General features: G+C 41.8%; 1 protein-coding gene across 1 annotated transcript in view; it reads left to right on the forward strand.

The window, feature by feature from the left end:
* Nucleotides 1-26366, forward strand: part of LOC124777323 (von Willebrand factor C and EGF domain-containing protein-like) — a gene marked incomplete in the record, with an annotated part of 178189 nt that overhangs the window by 65156 nt on the left and 86667 nt on the right. Inside the window, 2 exon segments of the mRNA XM_047252683.1 lie at nucleotides 4451-4570; nucleotides 15649-15775. Coding sequence (XP_047108639.1) covers nucleotides 4451-4570; nucleotides 15649-15775 — 247 coding nt within the window.

The following is a 26366-nucleotide window of genomic DNA, read 5'->3' on the forward strand; positions in this document are numbered from 1 at the left end:
TGTGTCACTTCCCTCTACCAGGATCTCCATCTCCACTCACTGGAATGTGCCCTGTGTATTCCCTCCCACCCCTATTCCAGAGTCTTAAGGTCTGTGTCACCCCTGTGACATTCCAGCATCTTGTACGTTCTGACCTTGAAGAGTTCCAGGGTACTAAGGTCATCTGCACTGATGGTTCTAAAACTATGGATAAAGTGAGATATACTTTAGTCTTCTACTGGTGTGGAACACCATTTACTACCAGGCTCATGTAGTGTGTTCACAGCAGAGCTGCTAGTCATTAACAGGGCCCTCCAGTTTGTTTCTCAGGCCTCCCTCCACAGTGTTTTAATATGTATTGATTCACTGACTAGCTTGCATGCTATGGGCTGATGCTCCTCTAATCAGCCTTTAGTATTTGCTATCCATAACCTTCTCTCTGTCGTTGGCCATGCCACCTGCTCCATTGCCTTCCCAAGTCATGTGGGCATCCCAGTGAATAAAGTGGCTGACAGTTCAGCAAGATAGGTAGATACTTAGCCCCATTTCCTTTCATGATCCTAGGTGCAGATTGTGGATACACGTCAGATCTCTCTTTGCCCAACAGTGGAATATTTGGTGCAATACTGCTCTCACTAATAAAACCTGCACAACCAAGGAGATTGTCCACAGCTCGTGGTCTAGGAGCTAGCATTGCTGCCTCTGGATCACGGGGTCCTGGGTTCAGTTCCTAGCCAAACTGGGGATTTCCTCCAGCTGGGGACTGGGTGTTTGTGTTGTCCTCTTCATTTCATCATCATTTGTGAAAGTGGTGAGATCAGGCTGTGTAAAGATTGGGAACTTGTACAGATGCTGATAACCATGCAATTCATGCCCACAAACCAAATGTCATTGAGGAGACCGCTGCAACTTAGCACTCTTCCTTCCACTCCTCTCGCAAAGAGTCCACTGTCTTATGGCACCTGCACGTTGGTCATATTAGGCTCACTCATTGTTTTCTCTTATGTAATGAGCCACCTCTGCAATGTGGCTGTGGAGCCCAACTGAAAATATCCCATTTATTGGTGTAATGTCCCCTTCTTTTGGCCCTTCATAGTAAGTATAGCCTTCCAGATTCCTTGTCTTTAGTATTAGCAGATGATTCACAGATGGCTGAACTGGTCCTCAGTTTCCTACATGAAAGTGGTGTTTATTTTCAATTATAATGTTTTTCTTTGCTCCTGGAACAGGGACAGGATGGTCGTGGACAGGGCCTCTCGTTTTCTAGGTCTGGGACTAAGACTTTTCCTCCATGCAAAGACCATTCTATTGTCAATCAGTTTTCCAGTTTTTAGATTTGGCTTCCCCTTTTATGCTTTCTACTGTGTGAGTTTTACCTTCTTTTTTTTATAGTTTGACTCCTTTCACTGGATCCTCCCACTTTCAGTGGACCCTCTATCTTATGCAACTACCTTTGAATTGCAAGACTGATGACCTTGACTTTTGGTCCCATAAACCCCATCAATCAATCTTGTCACTTACTTGCTGCCACCAGACAGGCTGGCTATCACATTGAGGGTTTTGAAGAGCCAACTGACAGTCATATCCCTCTGTTGAAATCCCTACAGGATGGGGTAGGACAAACATGGAAGGGCAAATCCAGAACAGTACTGTCAATTGAAATTTCAAGAGCATGGGCCTGTCTTTAGTTTCCCACTAATCCGGTTCCCCTGATTTACCTCATGTGAAATTTCTATCTGGTTTTGTTAACCAAATAATGTCTTGTTTTTTGGGGGGAGGGGAGGAGGAGGGGGAAGATTTTCCAAATGAATAGGTTATCCATGTTGTAAATGAGTATTGTACAAATCTAAAGATGTATTTCTTTTCTGACCAAAGAGAACAACACTATTGCTTTACCAAATGCATAGATCTCAGTGGAGACTTTAGTGAGAAATAAAGGTTTTCTTGTTTTCTTTGCAAACAAAAAAGTATTGGTCTAGGTTTGCAAATTTGTCATTCTTCCATTGTATCTTGCCTAGGTGTGTGCATTCAAAAGTGAATGAAACAAACCTAAGTGCAGCATGAGTGATGATAAGAATTCTTGATACCTGAAAGATTTCACTCTCTGGGATAGTGATAAGTACTGAAATGCAGTCCTGCTAGAACAGTGTTGTAAGATATTCAGCAGCTAATAGAGGAAAATAATCAGATATTTACGAAGTTGATGTTTGGTATATACATAGTCTTCTATTAGCTAGCACTATATTCCCTTGCAATTTTAGTTACTTATGAAGAAATATGTATAAAATATCAATCATGTTGGTAGTGATAGATTCTGTCCAATATTAGAAATGACTGAACCAACTGCAAAGTAGGGTTCTTTTATAATGGTGTATGCCTCTTTTAAATACGGAACAAACATTGGCAACATTAAACATAATCATCAAGCTTCTGTTCTATTTCTCACTAAACTAAGATTTCACATTCACACTTGGTGATCTTGGTGATTAACAACCATATGATTGCTGTCCAAGTAGTTCTAAACATTGAACTGAGATACACATTAGTCGGTTACCATAAACAAATTTCAATGGGGGAAGCTGGAGAGGAAGGTGGGGGCTGCATTATCGGACCCAAACCTTGTTTAGCAATAAACCACTAGTTATAATAGTTACCTGTTTAGGACTGACAGACAAAACCTGTTCACAGAATAGACATATAGATGCAGAAACAACACTCTGTCACCAGTCTGCAAGTCATGGATTGAAAGAGAATCACCTTCTTGAAAATGCAAGTGATTATAATGTTAGCACAACCACACTAAGTAGACAGGAGTAACTCTATCTACATTCTGTTTATAAGGAAATATTATGAAGTAGGTTTTTCATTCAAATGTGAATGTTGATTGATTGTAATAAGGTTATGTTATGCATTATGTAGGAAGGAGAAGTGTCTAGCAGCACATATTGAATTCGGTAGTGGAGGGATCATGGCTTATCAAGACTGCAGTTTATCTTTGGGCAGTATTGATGTCTGCATGGGCCAGGAGTCATAGACTGCCATGTGAATAAGAAATTGATGGGTTCAGTGGGGCCACATTCCACAACATGGAAGATCTCAGTGACTCCTCAGAACTAGCGCCCCAGAGGACAGACATATCATTCATCTGACCATGCAGAACTCTAATCATATCACATACTGTCAGTCAGGAAATGGGTTTGCAGCAATAAAACTATACACAGACAGTGCAGTGACTTCTGAAGTGCCATGGTCTGTCAGCTTGACAACAATTGTTATGCTTTCCTAAAGTCAACAACAGAGAAAGGTGCCCAGTGGTAACACTGGACACAAGAGTTGCTCCCATTTGTCTTTCCAGAGGAGTCAGTCCTCAAGACTGCATACCAGTGTGTAGAGTTCCTGAAAAATATGAACATTGCTGATGCATTTGTCGTTATATAGGCCAAGCATCTGGTATGATGGTACGTTGTGCTATAGGGTACACATCATAACCACCAATGGTTCTGGACAACAGCCATTTTATTTTTAATGTGTTACTCCCTGTGGCTGTGACCTGTCTTTGATGTCTTTGTGACATTAGGTTTCAAAAAGTTAATGTTATGACCACATGTTATGACACAGTGTGTGTCAGACTGTTGACCTGCTGTGCACATTAACCACTTCTCCCACATATAGAAACATCAGTCACTGAGAGACTGGCATGCTAGCACTTGCCTGACACTACAACTGATGAACTGTGACAGAGTTCAAGCAGTATGGAATGAAATAGCCTTGTCCGTCATCCCAAATCAACTACAAATTTAATAATGTGTTCTTCTTGATATATGGTATAACAGCAACAAACAAAATTTTATTTACTATCCTTCTTTATGTTGCACTTTTAATTGCCAACAGTGTATAAAGGGAACTGATTACAGACTTAACATCCAAATCCTTTTCGACTTTGATATGTATTGATATTTATCAAATGAACTTGTCTGAAGTGGAAGAGGGAGAAGATTCTAAGAATAACTGCATAATTTGTGACGGATCTACAGTGTGAACAAGAGTGCCACAGAAATGCTCCACAAAATCTCATTTGAGATAAATTGTAAAACCAGTGCTCAGAGGACATGTTACTACAATCTATAAACTCATCACATATGGGCACTGGAAGCAAAATTAAATTTATTTGGGCATGGGTGAAAATGTGTAGACTCGTAAACAACTTTTACACGCTGACCAATAAATAGACTTATTAACCCCTTTTAATTCCCTATAATTAAAAACATCTGCAATGATCATGATCTTTCTTTTTTTCCTTCTCGTGATCCTTCTAGAACCTTAATAGAATTGTCCATCTCATATAGCTTTTGACATAGGCCATCTTGCATTGCTTTCAACGTTAATTTGAAATATGCCTATGTTAAAATGTATGTGTTACATTTGTAGCTAGTGACAAGTCACTCTAATGAATTTCATTTGTTTGTTGCAGCATTGCTTTACATTCTAGCAGTGAATGGATGTCCTGATAACAGGATAATCCGTTATTATAAAGAGCTTGGCTGTTCACCCGTACCAGTTAATAGCCATTGTCCTACCAGCTTTGATTGTGGTAAGTGCCCTTCCTCTATCTATATTACTAATCAGGTTCATTATGTATGGTTCTAGCTGCACTTGCTTATGTAATGGATTCCAGATGTAACAAAAATTGAATTCAGTACGTCACATCATTGCTGGTTGAATTTAAAAATGTAAAATTTTGTAATAATTTACTTGTTAAGCAACATAATCTAATCTTGCAGTTTTTTAACACAGCAATTTAACTCAAGTATTAGTTAGAAACTGCGTTTCTTGAGGCAGCATTGCTCTTGAGATGTGAATTACTGACTGTATTCATCCAGTATTTGAGAATGAGAGCACTGGAATGGAGCAAAAATTACCCAGACTACATTCATCCAGCATTTCGTGATCACTTAGTGTCTTCCAATAAACTTTAAACGTAGTTTGAGATCTTTTCTAAACTTTCTTCACTTACATGCTTGATGTTAAATATTTAACACATTAACTCATTTCCCCCCTCCCCCTTTCCCACCCTATCCCCCTCTATCCCCCTTTCCCACCCTATCCCATGGGGGGTCCACAACTCTTGGGTGGATACGTGCGTGGCGAGCACGGGGCCCCGAGCTATTGCAGCCTTCTCTCTCTCTCTCTCTCTCTCTCTCTCTCTCTCTCTCTCTCTCTCTCTCTCTCTCTCTCTCTCTCTCCAGGGCTGCATTTCCTTCCCCTTCCCCTCCTTTCCCATCCTTTCCCCTCCTTGCTCCTTTCCTGTTGCCCTCTCCTCTCCCTCTCTTGGTGTCCTTGCTTATGTTGGCCCCCGCTATCCTCCTGGTTCTGTTGGTTTTACAATGCAGCTTTGTTGAATAATCATCTCCTCCTTTTGACATTGCTTGGTCCCCCTCTGGGGTTTGACCTCCATTACAAAATTTCTCCTCCATAGTGTGAGCCATTTGGGGAAGAGCACCTTACCTAGTGTCTCCGACGTGCGCCCTCCTAGTACATTCCACCTTTTCTTTCACGTCGTTGTCTGATGCTAGGGTGCATAGCCAGCACGGTAGCCAGCCCATGTGGTGGGGTCGCTATGTACCCTTTTGGTTGAGCCCCCTGAACACACAGGGATCACACTGCTGATACCCGAGTTGTGAACACCTCATGCATGTCTTGGAGTGGTTGCTCGTCATCCTGGAGCATCGGAACTCCCGGCAATGGCCGCCGTGCCAGACGGCCCTTGCTGTGGCTAGGTGGTGCCCGTGAGGAGAGCCCCTGATCGGAGTGGGTGGTATCAGGGCAGACACTATGCAAATGAAACGCATACGGGTCCAGAACTCTGGCCGTTCTTCTGCGGCCGTCTCTCTGCGTGGAACTGATTCTTCAAGTGCTGCTTCTCTTGCCCCTTCGGCCTTCGCTTCCATGGCTACCCCCTGGGAAGAGGGTCAGGCCTGTCGGCTAGGGGTGAAACCTTTCCCCTGTTATCTAGTTTGCACCAGGCCTGATGGAGATACTTTCACCAATACCAAACCTTTATTCTTTGTGGAACACATTGAAGAAAAGGAAGAAAAGTTTGGCGAAGTGGACTCCCTGAGCAAGATGCGGTCGGGTTCGTTGCTGATCAAAACTGCTTCAGCTGCCCAATCTGCGGCCCTTCGTGCCTGTACCCATCTTGGCACAATTCCTGTGTCCATTACCCCCCACCAGTCTCTAAATATGGTACAAGGTGTGATTTTTCACAGGGACCTCATCCTTCAAACTGATGAGGAACTTCAGGACAATCTCGGACGGCGGGGTGTTCATTTTGTTCAGCGTGTTCAGAAGGGTCCTAAAGACAATCGCATTGATACTGGTGCCGCTATCCTGGCCTTTGAAGGGGATACCCTCCCTGAGAAAGTTAAGATTATGGTTTATCAATGTGATGTGAAGCCGTACATCCCACCTCCTATGAGGTGTTTTAAGTGTTTGCGTTTTGGACCCATGTCTTCCCGCTGTTCACAGGCTACTCTCTGTGGTGACTGTGGACGTCCACTCCATGAGGGGAGTCCCTGTGTTCCCCCTCCTATGTGTGTAAATTGTCATGGTAGTCATTCTCCACGTTCACCAGATTGCCCAGTATATAAGAAGGAAAAGAAGATACAGGAGTAAAAGTCCCTCAATCATTTAACCTACACAGAGGCACGTAAGAAATATACACGTCTTCACCCTGTGTCCATGACATCTAGTTACGCCTTGGTTACATCTTCACCCCTTCCTCCCCCTTCCTTACCCCAATCCCGGACCCCTCTCCTCCCCCCCCTCCCCTGTGGCTCCCACACCACCTTCTCTGGGCGCTGCTCCCCCTTCCCAGCCGGAGAAGTGTCCCACTCCTTCGGCATCTGCTGGTCAAGGGCGCGTCTCCTGGGATGCCCCTTCCCGGCACCTTCCAGTCCAAAGGTCTGCTGTTGCGCGGCGACCGCGAGAGCTGCTGTCTGTCGTCCCCCAGGTCGCCCGGTCTCTTTCTGTTCCTGATCTTGCTGCAGCTGGCTCTTTTATGCCACACAGCCCTCCTCGATCTCAGCCTGAAAAGAAGAAGAAACGTAAGTCCCAGGACAAAGAGCTTCTGGTGTCACCGGAGGTCCCTTCCCGACTTCACAACCAGAATATGACCTGTTATTCATGGATGTTGCCCCCTCCTTGTCGGTGACAGGTGGGGACCCGGTGGTATGACTGGCTTTAGTGTGTTCAGCCCCCATTTAAACCATCGTTCTGTGGTTCTCCAAGGAATTGTAATGGATACTGTTGTCACCTTACGGAATTGAAATGCCTTCTTTTGTCCTACTCTGCAGCTAGTGTGGTTCTCCAGGAATCTCATTTTACTGATGCTCACTCACCGACCCTCCATGGGTTCCGTGTTTTCTGTCGAAATCGGGTCGGACCCCTGCGGGCTTCTGGTAGCGTTTGTACATTGGTCCGTACAGACATTGCTAGCACGTGGATTCCTCTTCAAACTACATTGGAAGCGGTTGCTGTTAGGGTCCACTTACACTCTGTGGTCACAGTTTGCAATCTTTATCTCCCTCCTGACAGGACTCGTACACCTACTGCCTTAACTGCCCTTCAGCGACTTCCTCCTCCCTTCCTCCTCCTTGGGGATTTTAATCATCATCCCTTGTGGGGCAGTGCCTTTCCATCTAGACGAGGCCTTCTTATAGACCAATTTATTGCAGACCACGACTTGTGCCTTCTTAATGATGGCTCCCCTACTCATTTCAGTGCCGGTCATGGTACCTTTTCTGGCATTGATCTTTCTCCTCCCTCTCTCCTTCCTTCATTACACTGGTCGCCACATGATGACCTTTGTGATAGTGACCATTTTCCGTTGATTATCTCGCTCCCTTCCCGCTCCCTGATGGACAGGTTACCTCATTGGTCTCTCCAACGTGCCGATTGGCCTCTATACACTGCACAGGTCGTGTTTTCTCCCTCTTTGTCCCCCCCCCCCCCCCCCCCCCGGGTCTGGGGTAAGAATAGGCCCAAGGTATTCCTGCCTGTCGTAAGAGGCGACCAAAAGGAGTTTCAACCATTTCGGCCTTTCATGTGATTGTCCCCCTTGGGGTTCGACCTCCATTTTTTCAAAATTCTACAAAAGTACGAGCCTTTTGGGGAAGGATGCCTTACGTGGTGTATCACTGGTCCTCAGTGCACTAAGACCTTGGCACTCAGCATTGTAACGGCGTTGTAACCACACCCACTATTCCTCCAATTGGGCCTAAACGCCTGATGGGTTGCACAAGTTACGCCCATAGTGCGTCCCCTTCTGCACCTACGATCATGATGGACTTTCCATGGCACCCGAAATCCAGCACGGTAGCCAGCCTGTTGTGGTGGGGTCATCATGTACCCTCTAGGTTTTAGCCCCCTGACAACACAGGGATTGTACTGCCGATACCTGAGCTGCACCCTTCCCACGTCAGCCAAGGAGTAGATGCCCGTCTCCTTGGGGCATCAGGACTCCCGGCAACGGTCATCTTGCCAGGTGGCCCTTGCTGAGGCTGGGTGGCGCCCGTGGGGAGAGCCCCTGGTCGGAGTTGGTGGTATCGGGGCAGACGTTTCGCAGATGAAACGTCAACATGTATCAGGTCGCTCTGCGGCAGAGTCTTTTAAAAGGAAAGGTACTGTTGTGGTTCTGGTTCTCCTGCCCTTTCCCCCTTGGCCACTCCCTGGGAGGAAGGACAGGCCCGCCGGCTTGGGGCGAAGTACTTCCACCATTATTTAGTCTGTTCTCGGACCGATGGAGGGACGTTCGCCACCTCCAAACCCATGTTCTTTGTCCAGCACATCGAGGACATCTTCGGGGAAATCGAGGCTCTCGGTAAAATGCGTTCAGGGTCCGTTCTTATAAAGACCGCCTCTGCCACTCAGTCGGCGGCGCTCCAGGCATGCGACCGACTAGGGGACATCCCAGTGTCCATTGTCCCGCATCTGGCACTGAATAGGACGCAGGGGGTTATTTTTCATCGGGACCTCCTGCTGCAATCTGATGAGGAGCTCAGGGCCAACCTGGAGCGCCGAGGCGTGCATTTCGTCCGGCGAGTCCAGCGCGGCCCCAAAGACCGTCGCATCGACACCGGGGCCTTTATCCTCGCCTTCGTGAGGAACATGCATGCACCCCACCACCTCGGTGCGTCAATTGTCCTGGCATCCACTCGCCTAGATCTTTAGACTGCCCCGCGTATCAGATGGAGAAGAAGATTCAAGAATTAAAAACTTTGGATCACCTGTCTTATTCTGAGGCCAGGAAGAAGTATGACCGCCTCCATCCCTTGACGTTGACAACTTCGTTTGCCTCAGTTGTGTCCACTCCTTCCACAGTATCTTCACCCCTATCCTGTCCCTCCCTCCACCTCCTCACCCCATCCGGGGTCTATGCCTCCGCCTCCCAAATCCCTCCCTTCCAAATCATCCTCCCTCGCGGCCCCTGCCCCTCTGCCCCAGGGGCCACCCTTCCTCTTCCTCCCCCTCCGCCACCTGAGAAGCGATCCTCTTCTCAGGCATCCATCAGGGAAACATTCTGGACCCCAGCTTCCGAGGTCCGGCGTTCCAAAACAGACCCCGCACGTGAGGACTTTCTTCGGGTCCCGCCCACCATCCCCATGCCTCCTCGGACTTCCAAGAAGGCCTCCCAGAAGAAGTCTTTATCCCCCTCTCCACCCTGGTGCGTTTCGTCTGACGCTCCATCCGTGAGTCGCTGCTCCCGGCCATCCTCAGTTTCGCCGGGATGATCTGCTGCCAGGCGCTCAGCTGGCCTCTCGTCGGCGAATGATGCTGCCCCTCCTATGCAACCCGGGAAAGCGGCTGCAGCTGGTGACGACTCGATGGAACAGAATCCGCCTCCCGCCGGTTGTAGCGTTGTTCCCTTGAAACCTGGCCCTCCGTGGCTGTCGAGGTGACCAGCTTTTCACCCGTTTCATTCCCCCTTTTTCTGACTAGCGATGGCTTTGTTACATTGGAACATAGGAGGTATTCGATCTAATCGGGAGGAATTACAACTGCTCCTCTGCTTGCACTGTCTGCTTGTCCTTGGTCTCCAGGAAACCAAGTTGCGCCCAACTGACCGTATTGCTTTTACCCACTATACCTCGGAGCGGTCTCACCTCACCCCTGTGGACAGTATTCGAGCTAATGTTGGGGTCATGTTGCTCATTCGGGACGATGTCTATTACCATCCCATCCCATTGACCACCCCACTCCAAGCAATAGCTGTCCGTATTACTCTTTCTGCCTTTACTTTTTCTGTTTGTACCATCTACACTCCATTGTCATCCGCAGTTAGTCGGGCTGACCTGATGCAGCTTATTGTTCAGCTTCCTCCGCCGTTTTTATTGTTTGGCGACTTCAATGCCCATCATCCCCTTTGGGGCTCACCTGCATCCTGTCAGAGAGGCTCCCTCTTGGCGGATGTCTTCAACCATCTCAATCTTGTCTGCCTCAATACTGGCGCCCCGACTTTTCTCTCGGACTCTACTCATACCAACTCCCACTTGGACCTCTCGATCTGTTATACCACTCTTGCCCGTCAGTTCGAGTGGTATGTCCTTTCTGACACCTATTTGAGCGACCACTTCCCCTGTGTCGTTCGTCTCCTGCACCACACCCCATCCCCACGCCCTTCAAGCTGGAACATACCGAAAGCTGACTGGGGACTTTACTCCTCCCTGGCGACCTTTCCAGACCACGATTTTCTCAGTTGTGACAGTCAGGTCGAATACCACACGGCTGTTATCATCAATGCTGCCGCACGTTCCATTCCTCGTACTACCTCTTCTTCACGTCGCGTTTCCGTCCCCAGGTGGAATGAGGCTTGTAGAGACACTATCCGTGCTCGACGACGTGCTGTATGCACCTTTCGCCGCCATCCTACATTGGCGAATTGTATTGGATACAAACGACTCCAAGTGCAATGCCGTAGAGTCGTCAGACAGCAAAAAAGCTTGTTGGGCCTCTTTCACCTGACAATATAGGAGGTCAGCAACTGGAAGCAGTTAATTCCATAAATTATCTGGGAGTAGGCATTAGGACTGATTTAAAATGGAATGATCATGTAAAGTTGATCGTCGGTAAAGCAGATGCCAGACTAGGATTCATTGGAAGAATCCTAAGGAAATGTAATCCGAAAACAAAGGGAGTAGGTTACAGTACACTTGTTCACCCACAGCTTGAATATTGCTCAGCAGTGTGTGATCCGTACCAGATAGTGTTGATAGAAGAGATAGAGAAGATCCAACGGAAAACAGTGCGCTTTGTTACAGGATCATTTCATAATCGCGAAAGCATTACAGAGATGATAGATAAACTCCAGTGGAAGACTCTGCAGGAGAGACACTTAGTAGCTCGGTATGGGCTTTTGTTGAAGTTTCGAGAACATACCTTCACCGAGGAGTCAAGCAGTATATTGCTCCCTCCTATGTATATCTCGTGAAGAGACCATGAGGATAAAATCAGAGAGATTAGATCCCACACAGAGGCATACTGACAATCTTTCTTTCCATGAAAAATAAGAGACTGGAATAGAAGGGAGAACAGATAGAGGTACTCAAGGTGCCCTCCGCCACACACCATCAGGTGGCTTGCAGAGTATGGATGTAGATGTTGATGGCACCTAATATTGCATTTACCATTCCTCTATGTGATCTGGTAGTAACACAGTTATTTTCCAGGTCCCTGTGCCTAAGATAGATGGGAAAATATCTGCCACAAAAAATTGCTCATGTAACAGGTAGACAAACTGATATCAATCATGAGCTCTTTATAACCATACATGTTTATGCTTGAATTGGTAATGGTTTCAAAGGCTTAATCATTTGCAGTCTGTGCAATGTTAGATTATTCTTCCAGCATGTCAGAATGGCATAAAGGAATAGTGTATTCTGCCTACAACTGTCACATGGTTCATGACTGCTGGAGACCATGGCACCTACAGCAGGCCGCCATTGCCATTTGAGAATCCACAAGCTTTTGCGCATAGCTCATGGGCTGAACTACCTGTGATACCAGTTGTGGTGTGGGCTTGATCCTGTTTGGAATGTGACTGCATCTTGTTACTGGTGGTGGCTAACCATTCCGAGTTACAAAGCCACGTAGCCACCATGTCTTGCAGCTACCTGATCCCCTCAGCGATGCCTGGTTTTCGTCTGTAGATTGTGGCTGCACAGCTTATCTTTGATTCTTCTAACTTGTCACCTGTTTGCAGAAGCTTGTCAAGAAACTGTCCTTTGTACACAATCAGTATCAGCTGAACTTGATGAGAAAGCTGTTGTCACCAGACGTGTAGTAATAATTCATCAGATATTACGCTTGTGTCTACCACAGTGCTTAAATGTCTCCAGAATTCAAATTTACCAATGTCCCCATGTTTCTTCTGATACATCACCAGGGAAAGTAATTTCATGCAGAAAATGACTAATGACATTTCAAGCGTGACGTGTGCTTGTCTCAGTGCCAGATGTAGGATCACATCGGAGACTATCACTGTTCCCCCTTGATCCAGGTTACTAATTGCAAGTGTGAATTTGTCACAGTTTTCAGTTATGCATTGTTGATTGAAGGTATTATCTAGTATCACAAACCATATGTCTGGTTCAGTAGCTGTGAATGGAGGTGCTCTTAACAGCAGTGATGGTGTGGTTCATAGTGATGAGTTCATATGTGAAAAATATTAGATGTGTATGTGTTCATGGTGTGGCTGCTAGTACTAGAACTTCTAAATTTGTAGAATCCATTCTGCTGTCATTCTTCAGTGTTGCAAGCTCCAAAACCTCAGTCTCCTGCTTTAGCAGTTGTATCTCTCTGTTTGTGGTTTGTAGAAGTTTGTTAGCTTATTTAATATTTAGCATATCTGCTACACAATATTATTGCTGTGGGAGCTGTCCTTGTTCTGGGATCAACAATTACATGGGCAACAAATTAAATCCATATATAAAGTTACTTGGGATGTTTTATTTTCGCAGCTTGGAACAGAATCCTCTCTAGAAAATGAGTCAAAAAATAAAAACTTAACTTGATAATATTCACTGCACTTGTATGAGTAAACGTAGCACACATCACTGGTTACTTCCACGTTCCAACAATGGATATGTTAAGATGCCTGTTAGTTAGCTGAAGCAAGAGTAGATAGATTTTGAGCTGAAGTACTTTATGCAGCTGTATATCTTAAAAACAGAATAATAGCTAATGCTGTTGAAAGGAAAACTTCTTATGAGATATGGAAAGAAATCTAACATTAAACATTCAAAGTTGTATAGTAGTAGAATTTTTGTATGAGTATCAGAACAACTGAGGAAGTCAAAGGTGGATCTTAAAGCAGTCTTGGGAATTTTAATGGATTACAGTGAAGTTGGATACAGAGTATTGGTTAATGATAACTTAATCATTGTGAGACATGTCAGGTACTTTAATCTAAAGGACTCTGATTTAGGGGGTGAATGTTTTAATGATTTTGAGTGCAAAAGTATAGACAGTGAAGTTGTAAATAAGGAAATGGAAGAAAATGGTATCAATGGGGATCAAGCAATCAGAAACAAGAACAAGAATGGGAGTTCAGAATGTCAACTAGAAAACTGCTTGTAGATTTGATGATTGTCACGAGTAATGTCATTTTATAAACTTTTGTAGTGCTGGTAATCAGAAAATTTTGTAGTGGTGATGAATAGTAAAGTGTCGAAAGTTTACAAGTAAGCAATGGATAAGGGAATGGAATACTTAAATAAAAATAAAACTTGGGATCTAGTAATGAAACCAATGAGTGTTAATTTTTTTAAATGTTGTATAGGTTTTTTACAAGAAAATTGGATAACAATTGTAAAACAAGATTAATTGTAAGATACTTTCAACAAAAAGAAACTGTATATAGTATTTATTCATCAGTTTCTATGATGTAAACATTGAAACTTTCGTTGTCATGTTGTCAAAAGCGCTTAATTGTAGATGTAATGGCTGAACAGACTGTATTTTTATATAGTAAAGTTTTCTCAGAAATTTGTGTAAAGCAACCTGCAGGATATGAGGATGAAACAGGCAAGGTCTGTGAGTTACTTTGGGTGCTATGCAGTTTGAGGAAGTCCTAGAATTAACAGAAAGAGGACTGACATAGGACAATTTCACAATATCCCAAAAGTCTTTGCAGGCAGCTCATGATTTTGAAATCAACAAAATATAGATTTTCAATCTTCTGTACAAAGAGGTAGATCATTGATAAAAAATTATAAAGTAGGAGGGCCAGAACTGAGCCATGAGGCACATCACATGTGATGGTGCCCGAATTCTGATAACCCTGAGAGACCCTCTCGACAGTACAACACTGCCTTCTATTAGGAAGGTATAAATAAAGCCACTTCTCTGCTGCACCACTTATATCTAGGTACACAACATTTTTTGGATCCCTTACAAGATATGATCCTCATTTTTTATTTTGGTATGTTCTTAACAAACTGCTCTCCCTGTTTTGCTCGTCTCAAAATTGTAGATATTTTTACTTTGTTTAAATTATCCTTTCCTACCTTCAAGAACATCTTCTTTGATGCCTGTGTGCCCTTGTTAATTTCTGTGCCCTGTAACATGCAGTGAACAGAGGTACATATGTGGGGTGATGCATTCTGTATTCATACTTATGACGTGTTTTTTCATGGTATAGTTAGTTGCTGACCAGCCTTCATTGTCCACCATTGCGTTGGTGAGCAATTTGCTGCACATTGGGTTGTCTATCCACTGTTACATTCTACAACAGTCAGTAGTGATCCCTGTCAAAACTTTGCCTATGGCAATTGATTCCAAATCAAGTTACTTGCGGTGTACCTTTGACACAGTGGTACATGAAATGCCCACTACCTGTGTAACCTCTGAAATGGAGTGTTCTTTGTATTGGGCTCTCTCAAACTATCCCCAATTAGGTGCTCCCATATTGTGTTTTTTGCCCATCCTGTGCTTAGCTGTCATTGCATTTAACAATATTCAAATAAAAGTAGGTTGTAATACAATATCATGTAATGTAGATGGGTTATTAAACAGCATATACTGTAATTGAACTGTATATGTGTTTTTCAGGTCCAGCCATATGGGCTGCTCTACACAAGAAGAAAATTTCGGAATAGTATCAGCTGACTTTGTTTTGCAGGGTACAACATATGTGGATGAACACAGGAACACAGTCTGGGGAGGGGAGGGGAGGGGTGCAATATCTATGTCAATCATGCACACAAACAGAGCTATGGGGGGAAAGGCTAGTATCTGATAAAGAATTCCAGCTTGATAGCCAAACAGTACCTTGTTTATGTATATATTTAGTGCTCAGTGTCTCTTGTATATGTTGAGCATTTATCTTACAGGTTTTCATTATTGATATTGTCCTGGTGCAGGTAGAAAAATTTGCTTCCTGACTTTTACAATAAATTGCATACATTTGAGAAAGTGGACTCATCGAACATTGAAAATTGTGTGTGTGTGTGTGTGTGTGTGTGTGTGTGTGTGTGTGTGTGTGTGTGTGTGTGTGTGTGTGTGTGTGTGTCAGTCTGATTAGGCAAAGAAAGCCTTCTTTTATGCTTTGGCAAAACTTTCCATTTTTGATACTGTTTTCAAAACTGTCCTCTAATGGATCCCTACTGTGTTTAGGTGAATGGGATAAACAAGACATTGAAAATTGTTGGCTGAAAGGTAAACAGTACAACATTGGAGAGGATGTTAGACCACTGGATGAACCATGTGTTCATGAATGTTCTTGTAGAATTGATGGAAAAAGGTCAGTGTGAATAGAGTAGCTTATTCATATTAAATGAGCTATTTACTTCATGGATCTATGTAGTGATTTACTCTTGTATTGACCTTGTTTACAGTACCACATCTTTTGTTAAGATTTTTGCTGTAGAAATATTAATATATCTAAAGGTTTTAGTTTTATGTAAATAAGAATTTCTCCAGCTCAGTTGTCTTACACAAAACATAACTTCTGAAGTTATACAGTTATTTAATATTGTGAATAAATACTGGAACAAGCTATGAATAAAATTATTACGTTGATCAGTGAAAAATCTAAATTAGTAGTAAAGTGTAGCAAGGTGAAATGACACTCCTAATGTCCCTTTTACTCGTACAAAATGCATGGTCTCATAGTGAAAGAAATTAATGAAATTTGTTTGAGTTTCCAAGTGGTTATGTACTGATGGGCTTTCAGGTGAATGCTGTCAAGTGTTGACTGTTGTAGGGTTGCTATCACCTGTGAAACGCTGTATCCCCGTCCAGTGCCTTATAAGATAATGTTTTGTTTTGTTTTGTACTCTTGAAGTTCCCGACAGCAGATACCAAGCTGTGCTTCAGCTGTAAACTGCTGTCAGTATTGAGTGTTATCCAAACTTTTTCACCCCTCTCACTTTTATTGTGCTATCCAAGGACAAATAGGTCCATTTAATGGCAGACTTATTGACAAATGCAAGTTGTTGTCACTTTCATTGGGCATATTCTGCTACCACTGATTCCTTGAACTACAATAGACAAAACATCTCTTGTATTCCATAAGGTGCTCAATAGTGTGCAGTGTGTTTGAATTCCACATGATATTTTGTGTATTCCAGGCATTCTGAGACCTATATCATTTTTACAGATCCTGAGAGTTGAATTTTTGCTGGAAGCCTGATGACTGAATTGATTTTATGCCTCTTCAGAAAGTGGCTAATTTTTCCTGTCTTAGAGCCATAAAATGGCAATAACACAAGACTCCTTCATGTGGTCTTTGAGAGCCTTCTGCTTACGTGACTTTAGTGAAATGGATTGAAAAATTTGTTGGTTGTTTTAGCCATTTTCCTTGGATGCTTTCTCTAAGTGACTTATTTCTTGCAGCAGATTTTCATCATCTCAAATGAGTTCCACATCAGCCACCTAGATGCTTAGAATCAACTGTTGGGTTGGATTTATGGTAAACACTGTGGACATGGACATCACGAAACAGTTCATCTTCACCTCTATGACGCTTAACTGTGATTATGCATGTTAATGTGCTCGAAGAACTCTCCCAACTGTTCAGATTTGAGGCCGGACAACAGTGTGACAAGTGTGCCAGTGATGATCCGATAAAGGCATCTGGGCTTTGCAGTAACCATGTTCAAGATGATATCAGAGTTCTCAGTAAGCATATTGTCTATAACTGGAAGTAGCAGGCTTCTCACTGTGACACCGTCTGTCTAGTTAAAATATTCTCAACCAGACAAAAAATATAATATCAGAGTCTGACTAAAAATATCTAAAACAGTGTCAGCAAAGAACTAGTAGAGCAGGCCTATACTCTTTGGTGGACATACACACAAATAATTACACTACATCATAGATGGCCATCATATCTCCTCCTTGAAGGTACAAGAGTTTAATTTGGCCTATGAAGCTGGTCATATTCTTTCTGTTGCATACAGTAGACAAAATGTGGAGTAAGAATGCTGGCCAGATGTTTCACAATTCTATAAGCTGGCAACATAGTATTGCTCATGATGGACCAATAAATGTCTTCTTAAGAACATTTGTAATGACACTCTTCCACCTATTGTATTCAACAATATATATAAAGGGGCAAATGGCATCTGAGTTAGTGTAGTGAAAAAAGTGAGAGAGATGATAATTTCTAATAATACCCTCAATAAAGATGGTGGCCTAAGTCTAAAAACATCTGTTGGAGGGCTGAAGCAGGTATGGCAGGCACAAAGAAAACATTGTCTTAGATAGCACTGGACAAGGCCCAAGTGGCATCACAGACAATAGCATGGCTATATAAAGATGTAAGAATCATCTGCATGATGGTAGACACTTAACAATGATCAAGCAGCACTCATCCAAAAACTAGTGAATATTTAATCACTTGATGTGGCCGATAGTTAGAAACTTTGTATTAACTACTTTTACTTTTCTTCTTTCTTTTTGTACCTCATCTGGATGCAGTATGCTTTAGAAGCTGTAATTTTGTAATTCTTTTTGTTCAGAAAGCGACTTAGACTTCGTTGGTGACAATAACAAATATTTCATATAGAAACATTGCAGTGAAGAGAATCTGCAGAATTTAAGAATCAAAATATGGAGAAAACAAAGTTCAACCCTAGTTATAAGGGTTTGTTTTAGGGTTCCCATTTGAAGAGCCTATTTTCCTATTATGTAAAGAACACTTTCTATTTTTTCCCAGTTTTGCAGCTGAGGAAACTAAAATTCAAAAATTAGAAAATGCCATGTGAAGAATATGTAGCCAATAACTAATCAAAATAGCTTCACTTTGTCTTTCCTATTATTGCTTTAAAATATTTTATAAAAACTTTCTAATGTGAGTCTAAATAAGCAGTATAAACACAATATAAACCACAATTTAGTCAGTCTACATTTAACCTTCATCTGCAACTCAGCATCTCCACTATGTAGTGAGTAGCAACTATCCTTTTCATAATATTGTCATTATTCCATCCTGAATTTTCCCTTGTTTGATTTAACCTTCATTTGAGACACAGGCTTACTCATGCAGTCACTTCTTGTCATTAATAATCATTTTAGTAAGAGATATTCAGTTAGCACCAAACTACTGTAAAGTACTGTCATCATTTAGCATTCATTGAAAAATGTTCTGAAGTCAGCAGTAAGTTGTATCGGAGTTCAGGCAGGATGAGTTCAGTAACCATCGAAATCATTTTATGTTCGGCATCCAACATATTGATCAATAGTCATCCAGTAATAGAAATTCATAGTCAGTAACAGTCATATGTAGTTAAATCACCAGGATAGTTTATCACTTGCATAGTTGGTTTTGATTCTGTGATTCCTATGTACATTGATTAACTATTTTTTAGAAATACTTAATCTTGGGAACAGCAAGCCCATCATCATCAGTGTTCTTCTAATAACAAATTCCACTCACTGAAATCTAATCATAGTGTCATCTTGGTTATTTTGATTTATCATCTGTTTATTTACCAATTTAATTAAAAGATGTCTCGCTAGGCATTACAGTCAGCACTTTCACTGTGGCATTAAAGAAGAATAGGAAAAGGAAATGAAAGTGACTTCTAAATATAGGTTTGTTTAAGTGTGTTTCAGGCTTTCAAAAAATGTTTGTAGAAGAAAACCCTGCAGTATAATACAAATTTATTTTTAGGCGATACCTTGCTAAGTGTTTGTTTGGCTCCTGTAAAGCCTTTTCCCTGCAAAGAACACCCTTAAGTTTCAGCAAAGCTAAATAAGACACATTCTAGTTTGGAATTTCCTACTGCCTTCCCAAAGCTGGTGAACAATCATAACTATAGGAAAAAATGTTTCTGACTTTAACAAAAAATCATTTATCATCACCATAGTTTCAAATTCTAATAATGAAAAATAGCAAACAAACAAAAGAACAGCCCAGTGCTGTTCATATCTTCTCCATGAACATAGTTTGTCCACACAAAAACTACACAACAATATTTTGCTTCTCTGTTGTCACTAGTCTCACTGTAGGGAAAGCCTTACATCCCTCAGCCTAGTTCCACATTCATCCATCCTGCCAATGATCCAGCTCATACGATGAGTAGTCGCTTGGCTTTTCTTATTGATTAAAAACTAAGCAGCAAGCCTTCTGCACTGAAATTCCTACAGTGGTGACCCCACTATGAGCAGCAGCATCTATTTTGACGTGAGAAATGTATTTTGTGATTATTGTTTGCTTCAACAATGATGTCATTTCATGATTGCCGTCTTTTCAACAATTTGTATGGAACTGTGACTTAAGACTCACCCACACAGTCTCCTCTTCCACTTTGATAAGACTACGATTGGTGTGAAAGATGGAAGTAACATGCTACCAGATCTTACCATCAATAGTAGCAATGGTGAATGTGTCCACCAACAGTGTTCAATGTATTTCAGCCTCCTTGATGCTTGCGGTAATGAGGCAAGTCTTGCCTCACTTAACAAGACAGTATTCAGGCAGCTAATTCACATCTGCATCACAGCACCTTATGTTACTTTCCATCTACATTTATAATCAGATTCAGTGCCCAACCGAGTGGGCCACCCTCACAGTCCTTGGAATCTCGTCTGTGGTTGATCTTGTACCAAATGTTCTAGCACATCCCCAACAGGACTTCTTGGGGCACATATACAATCAGGTTCTTAACCTAAACTATCAATCTCCAAACCAGAACACTCAGCAATATGATTCACAATCATCAAATTTTTATCACACGTCTATGGAATCATTGATAATGCCACTAAGTTACTGGCCTTCCTAAGCCACATTAGGGGGCTATGCCCACGTTATTAATGACATCACAAAAGCACCACTGGCTGAAATCAAATTCAACACAGGAAAGGCTGTGTTGCTCTACTGACTTGCCAAGACACCAGAAAACAGCTACAAGAAGTAAATTGTGAGGAAAGATTGGGAAGCAGGACATAACCTCTGTGAATTGATCAACTCAACTGTCATGCCAGACACCATGCTCTGGATGCCCTGGTTAATTAAATTACCCCCTCAGATACAGCCAGCCTTAATCTTACACAAATAAAAGGTGAGAAAAACAAATTATTTCTAGCTGATAGATTTCTTGCAATCCCACAGCTATGACTATACTCATGATGTACAATAATAACAGCTCAAGTGGTTGAAACTAGTTCTACCCCATCCACAAATGATGGTGGCAGTCTGTGTGTTAGGCACTGCATGAAATCAAGACACCCGTATAGAAACTGGCTCTGAAGTGAGCGTGATTCCTAGGAAACTGCCACAAATGGAACATACTACATCTGCCATCCACCCGCATGTTGCAAATGACACTTCTGCCACACTATTTATGACGTCAGGTGCACTGTGTACCTCAGTTCATATGAGAAATTTACATGGCAGTTTGTGGTTGCATATGTTCACAAACTGATCTTGGGCACAGATTTTCTGTCTGTTTCACCTCTCCTCTGACTGACCGTGGGATCCTTAGCTAAACCAGCATTGGAGACTCAGTACCCAGAATCACTGGCAGTCCACCAGGGGGACTTCACCAGTACAGGCCCCTTCAAACTTTACATATGACATCTGCCTACAACTGTTAATGACTATTGGGCTTTGTAGTCTGAACTACGAGCAGTGATGAAGAGCTGTGAACAAAAAATGAAGAGGAGGTTTGGGCTAAACAATTAGAATTATAAGTGGAAACTGGCACATTCATTAGGTTGGGAACTGGATGTTACACAATCTCACCTAAGGCAATCAAAGGGGAATACCACCACTGTATGCAAACTCCTGCCACAAACAAGACAGCACCTGGCTGAGATATCAATGGACTGCACATGTCAACTGTTGGTACAGACCACACCTCGTCACTCACAAAAAATACAGGTCATAGTGGTGAACTTCACTAATAGTGTGCATGCACCCACTATGTGTGGCCCCTGTGTTCCCTACACAGTGTGTGTGATGTGTAAACAGAGAGGAGTCAAACATGAGTCCATACCCAGGGTCCAATTTGGTGTTAACTGTGCTTTGACAGAAGATCTTTAAGCTTCAGTAGCAGAGATTTTGTATGGGGAGTGATTAAACCTACAGGCAGATTCCATCACTCCAGTACAGCCACTGGCCACTACAGAGTTGCCAGCCCTAGGGCCAGTTGTACAGTCTAGGGATAAATCCAGGGATAAATAACCGAGTAATAGACTAACCACATGTTAACTTGGGGTGCACATTTTATGTTGTTGTTGTTGTTGTGGTCTTCAGTCCTGAGACTGGTTTGATGCAGCTCTCCATGCTACTCTATCCTGTGCAAGCTTCTTCATCTCCCAGTACCTACTGCAACCTACATCCTTCTGAATCTGCTTAGTGTATTCATTTCTTGGTCTCCCCCTACGATTTTTACCCTCCACGCTGCCCTCCAATACTAAATTGGTGATCCCTTGATGCCTCAGAACATGTCCTACCAACCAATCCCTTCTTCTGGTCAAGTTGTGCCACAAACTCCTCTTCTCCCCAATCCTATTCAGTACCTCCTCATTAGTTATGTGATCTACCCATCTAATCTTCAGCATTCTTCTGTAGCACCACATTTCGAAAGCTTCTATTCTCTTCTTGTCCAAACTATTTACCGTCCATGTTTCACTTCCATACATGGCTACACTCCATACAAATACTTTCAGAAATGACTTCCTGACACTTAAATCTATACTCGATGTTAACAAATTTCTCTTCTTCAGAAACGCTTTCCTTGCCATTGCCAGTCTACATTTTATATCCTCTCTACTTCGACCATCATCAGTTATTTTGCTCCCCAAATTTTATGATGTCATTTTATTCCCTGGTTAGTTATTCCTGGAACAGTATACCTGACAGTTAAGTTGGTAACAAGTGAATAACACCCTGGCTATTTACTTCTACATTATTTTGTATTTGCTTAGTTGTTGCCTGTAGGAAATAGCATGTCGCATGAGTCATAAGTGTTCTAGGTCACAAATATATTTGCTTGAGGCTACGTAGAGGCTGGTAGATACTGTAAATGAGGTAGTGTAGTAGAAAATACAAAAACTGCTGCAGTCACATTCAAGGAAAGTAAGTGGAAAACATTTAACTAAATTGTTAGGGTACTTATATGCATAACAATATAATGATTCATATTGAAATTAGTTAAAGGTTCAGGTATTTGTTGCTTGATCAGTAAGTAATTTCTAGATTTCTGAATAAAGTATGGGAAAAGATGTGCATCAGTTTCCATTCACAAATAACTTCACTTATGTTGACAAGAGGAAATATGTAAATCTTATGCCCAGAAAAGGTAGCAGGGGCTATATATTGGTGGCACCCTATACATGGAATGCCTGTAGTAGGACCTAAATTTGGAAAAACAATATATAACATATAGGCATAATAGGCCTATATTGAGTGCTCTATATTTGTATCAATAGCTTAGGATAATGACATAGTGTTATCAACATGTATATGATAATGACACAGTATCATCAACATGAATACTCCCCGCTTAATATAAATTTGTATAATGTTTTCTTTTTTATTGTAAAATTAACAATATATAAAATTCCAAATGTGTGCTATTGAACTACACAAACATTCATATGATTTATATATACATTGTTCTGAGAATATAACCATCTTTATACTGTAATTGAACTTATTGACGAAGCCCATTATATGAAAAATTACTGAACGGCTAATAAAGATTCTTATTCTTATTATTAAATGTTAGAAGAACTGTAAGTATTTCATACATAATTTTGGCTTGTGCAGTCAGCTCCAGCAGCTATATGTAATCTGGGAGGCATGACACCTTTATGGTAATCTTTTTTTCCTACTCATCTCGGCTTAAAACAGTAAGCTTTGTTTTCAGAGTAACAATACTTGCTTTCAAATGCAAAGAAATTAGCAGAACTCTAGATGGTGCTGCTTCAAATGTAGCTTCACAAGAACCAGAGAAGGGAAGGAGGACTGTATTGGTTGAAAAAAGAGCATGAAGCTCAAAATTAGGATCAGAAAATAGAAATTAAAACATATCATTTCAGAATAAAAGTATATTAATTTACATTTGTTTACTTTATTTTCATTTAATTACATCAGAGAACTGAAATAATTAAAAAACTGTCTCTTGTGTGTGTTGACCATTGTCATACACATCCCTTTTATAATCCTGCTGGCTGTCTCCTTGTCAGTTCCAGTTAAGTCTCCAATGGACAGAAGGAAACGACCAGAGGCAAAATATCTGTGTGTCAGTAGTGGCTGCTCCATTGGTGGGACAGTCATTTCTGAAAGAAAGAAAAGAATGACATGAGACAATTAAAGAGAAATTTAAAAACATAGCTTGACAGCCACTCCTTCCACAGTCATGATTATGCAGATTCACTAACTAAAGATTCCTGTTAGCTTCTTACAACATAAAGATAACAATTGCTTTGATACATATGAATGTGGTTATGTGTATAATACTAATAACTGAGAAGTAAAACTGCTATCTCATATAGCTTTCTTTTAAAAGACTGACTTTCCCATTAATTTTACTGCATCAAACTTAGCTTGAGTAAGAACAGATAATTTACATGTTTATGGGAATAATGCTAGGTTGTGAAAAATTTTGGTCCGAAGCATTCACTAAAAGAGGAAAAGCTGTTGTCCTAATGGGAGATAAGTGAACAATATTTTCCACTATGGACGTGGCTGAGTGAACTCAGGACATTTGTATACAAACTTGTTGTTGCATTAACAAAATGCTAACTTTCCTCTTAATCTTATTGTGTTAAGCTTAGCTTGAGTAAGCACAAATAGTTCACAGGCTTCAGTGAATGACAAGTGGGAGACAATATTGTTCCTCTGAAACGTTAATGGGCCTGTGATCCCAATATTTTCACTAAAAGCTGGAAATTTGTTCTGACGCTGCTATGGCTTTTACAGAAAGGGGCATTCCCAATAGAAAACAAAATGGAACAATATTTCTGCTATTGACATAATGTGGCTGAGTGAAACTGGGACACTAGTGTTATCAAAATGTTTCATAGCACAAAAAATATTTATCTAAAACAGAAAAAGTTGTTAATACAGACAGTACACATAGCTGGTGTGGTCTTATGATTGGTTAAGTCTTCTATTTTCACTGCCTGATAAATAGCATGAAACAGTCCTCTCCAGATATAGCAGCAACTGTAACATACGCCAGATAAACAAAACTATTTTTGCATGAATTGTTATTTTAATACACCTGATTTGTGTAAATAATATGACTGAATTCACACAGAACTGAATTAAAATGTGTTACTACAAAAAAACAGTATTATTTAATAAAACAGAGAAATAGTATCACATGTCCATTATATGCTCCAGTTTCTCACATACTAGACCAAAAAGATGAAGTATGGCTTCCTTTGATAAGTGAAATCTGGATGGAATCAGCATTCTCACCTTCTCCTTCCTCATTCTCATAAACAGTTCAGCAAAATCTTGTCACTGCTTTCTGCATCTGTCACTATTCCTGCCATCTTGAAAACTTATTCCCCTGTTAAGCTCACTAATGGGCCAGAAATTGCTGGTTAAGTTATCCTGCATTTATTCTCCAGTTTGGCATTATTCTGGGTTCATACAATGCATTTCTCATGCTATTCCAAGAATAGAGCTTAACTGGTTGTTAACCTGAGATTGTTCAACTGGCTCCTAGTCGGGTGGGTTGAACATCATATTATATGAATAAGAATGCTACCAACCAACATCAGTGGCTCACCAAAAATTTTTGTATATAAGGCTCTATTTGACTGAGTACATTATGTTTCAAAATTATAGAATCAGACCACCACTGCAGCCTCCTTACTCTGGACTGCATTGGGCAATGAAATGGGGAGGCAGTACATTGGACATGCTTTAGCGTGGGAAGCCAGTCTGGATTTTGAGGCACACCCATCTCAGAGCAGAGGCAATACATGTGGAGGAGGGGACGACAATGCACTATCTTGTTTGTCAGCACAAGAAGTGACCCTTCTGATGCTGCAACTGAAGAATTTACACACTGACCAGCAATCTTTCTATGGCCATATCTAGTGATGTTTCCCCATACCATACCCAGTATCGTCTGCACTAAAAGGGGAGAGGGGCCACCATCACACTTATTCGATGAGAAATGGTACATTCATGTTCAGTGTTGTTGCCAGTTGCAGCATAGGTTGTCATGCACATCTTTCTAAAGAATGCATGAATGGCCGAGACCTCCATTGACCCTCCTGCTCTAAACTGGAGGGGAGGGGACTCTGTGAGGAAATCACCAATTACGTCAATAAATATCATGCAAATAAAACTGTAGTAGCAGTATTTGTTGGACCTCAATCAGATAGGAATATCTTTGTGACTCAAGCCGCTGTCAGCTCGCTGTGAATGATTGTGTTGTGCACATGCAATCTTAGAGTACATTTCATTGTTAGTAAGAAAACCTCACTCACTAGTATGTAGCTTCATTCTTGAAGTCTACTCCACTAGAATTGGTACCAGGGATTTCAAATGAACTGAGCCAGTTTAGAAACGAACAGTGATTCGGAATAAGCAACAATGATGTACACAATTAAAATATCAGAAGGAAAAATGACATTCATCACTCCACATTAAGTAGCACAGTGCCACAATCAATCAATTAGCCAGCAATATACAATGTTTGATGGACACAAAAGTACCCCCCCCCCCACCCCTTCCCCCAAGGGTTTGGAGCTTCCCTTCTCTCTGGGCAGCATTTCTTACCCCATATCCGTCCTTTGCCCATCCTAGATCCTCCCCCTCCTGGCCCCTCCTACTGTCTCTCTCTGTTTCCCTTTATTTCAACCCAGCTATTTCCTTGGCTCTTCCTATTCCTTTAAGATCTTGCTTTTGCACTCTC

This window comes from Schistocerca piceifrons, chromosome 2 (genome assembly GCF_021461385.2).
Source record: "Schistocerca piceifrons isolate TAMUIC-IGC-003096 chromosome 2, iqSchPice1.1, whole genome shotgun sequence".
Lineage (NCBI taxonomy): Eukaryota > Metazoa > Arthropoda > Insecta > Orthoptera > Acrididae > Schistocerca > Schistocerca piceifrons.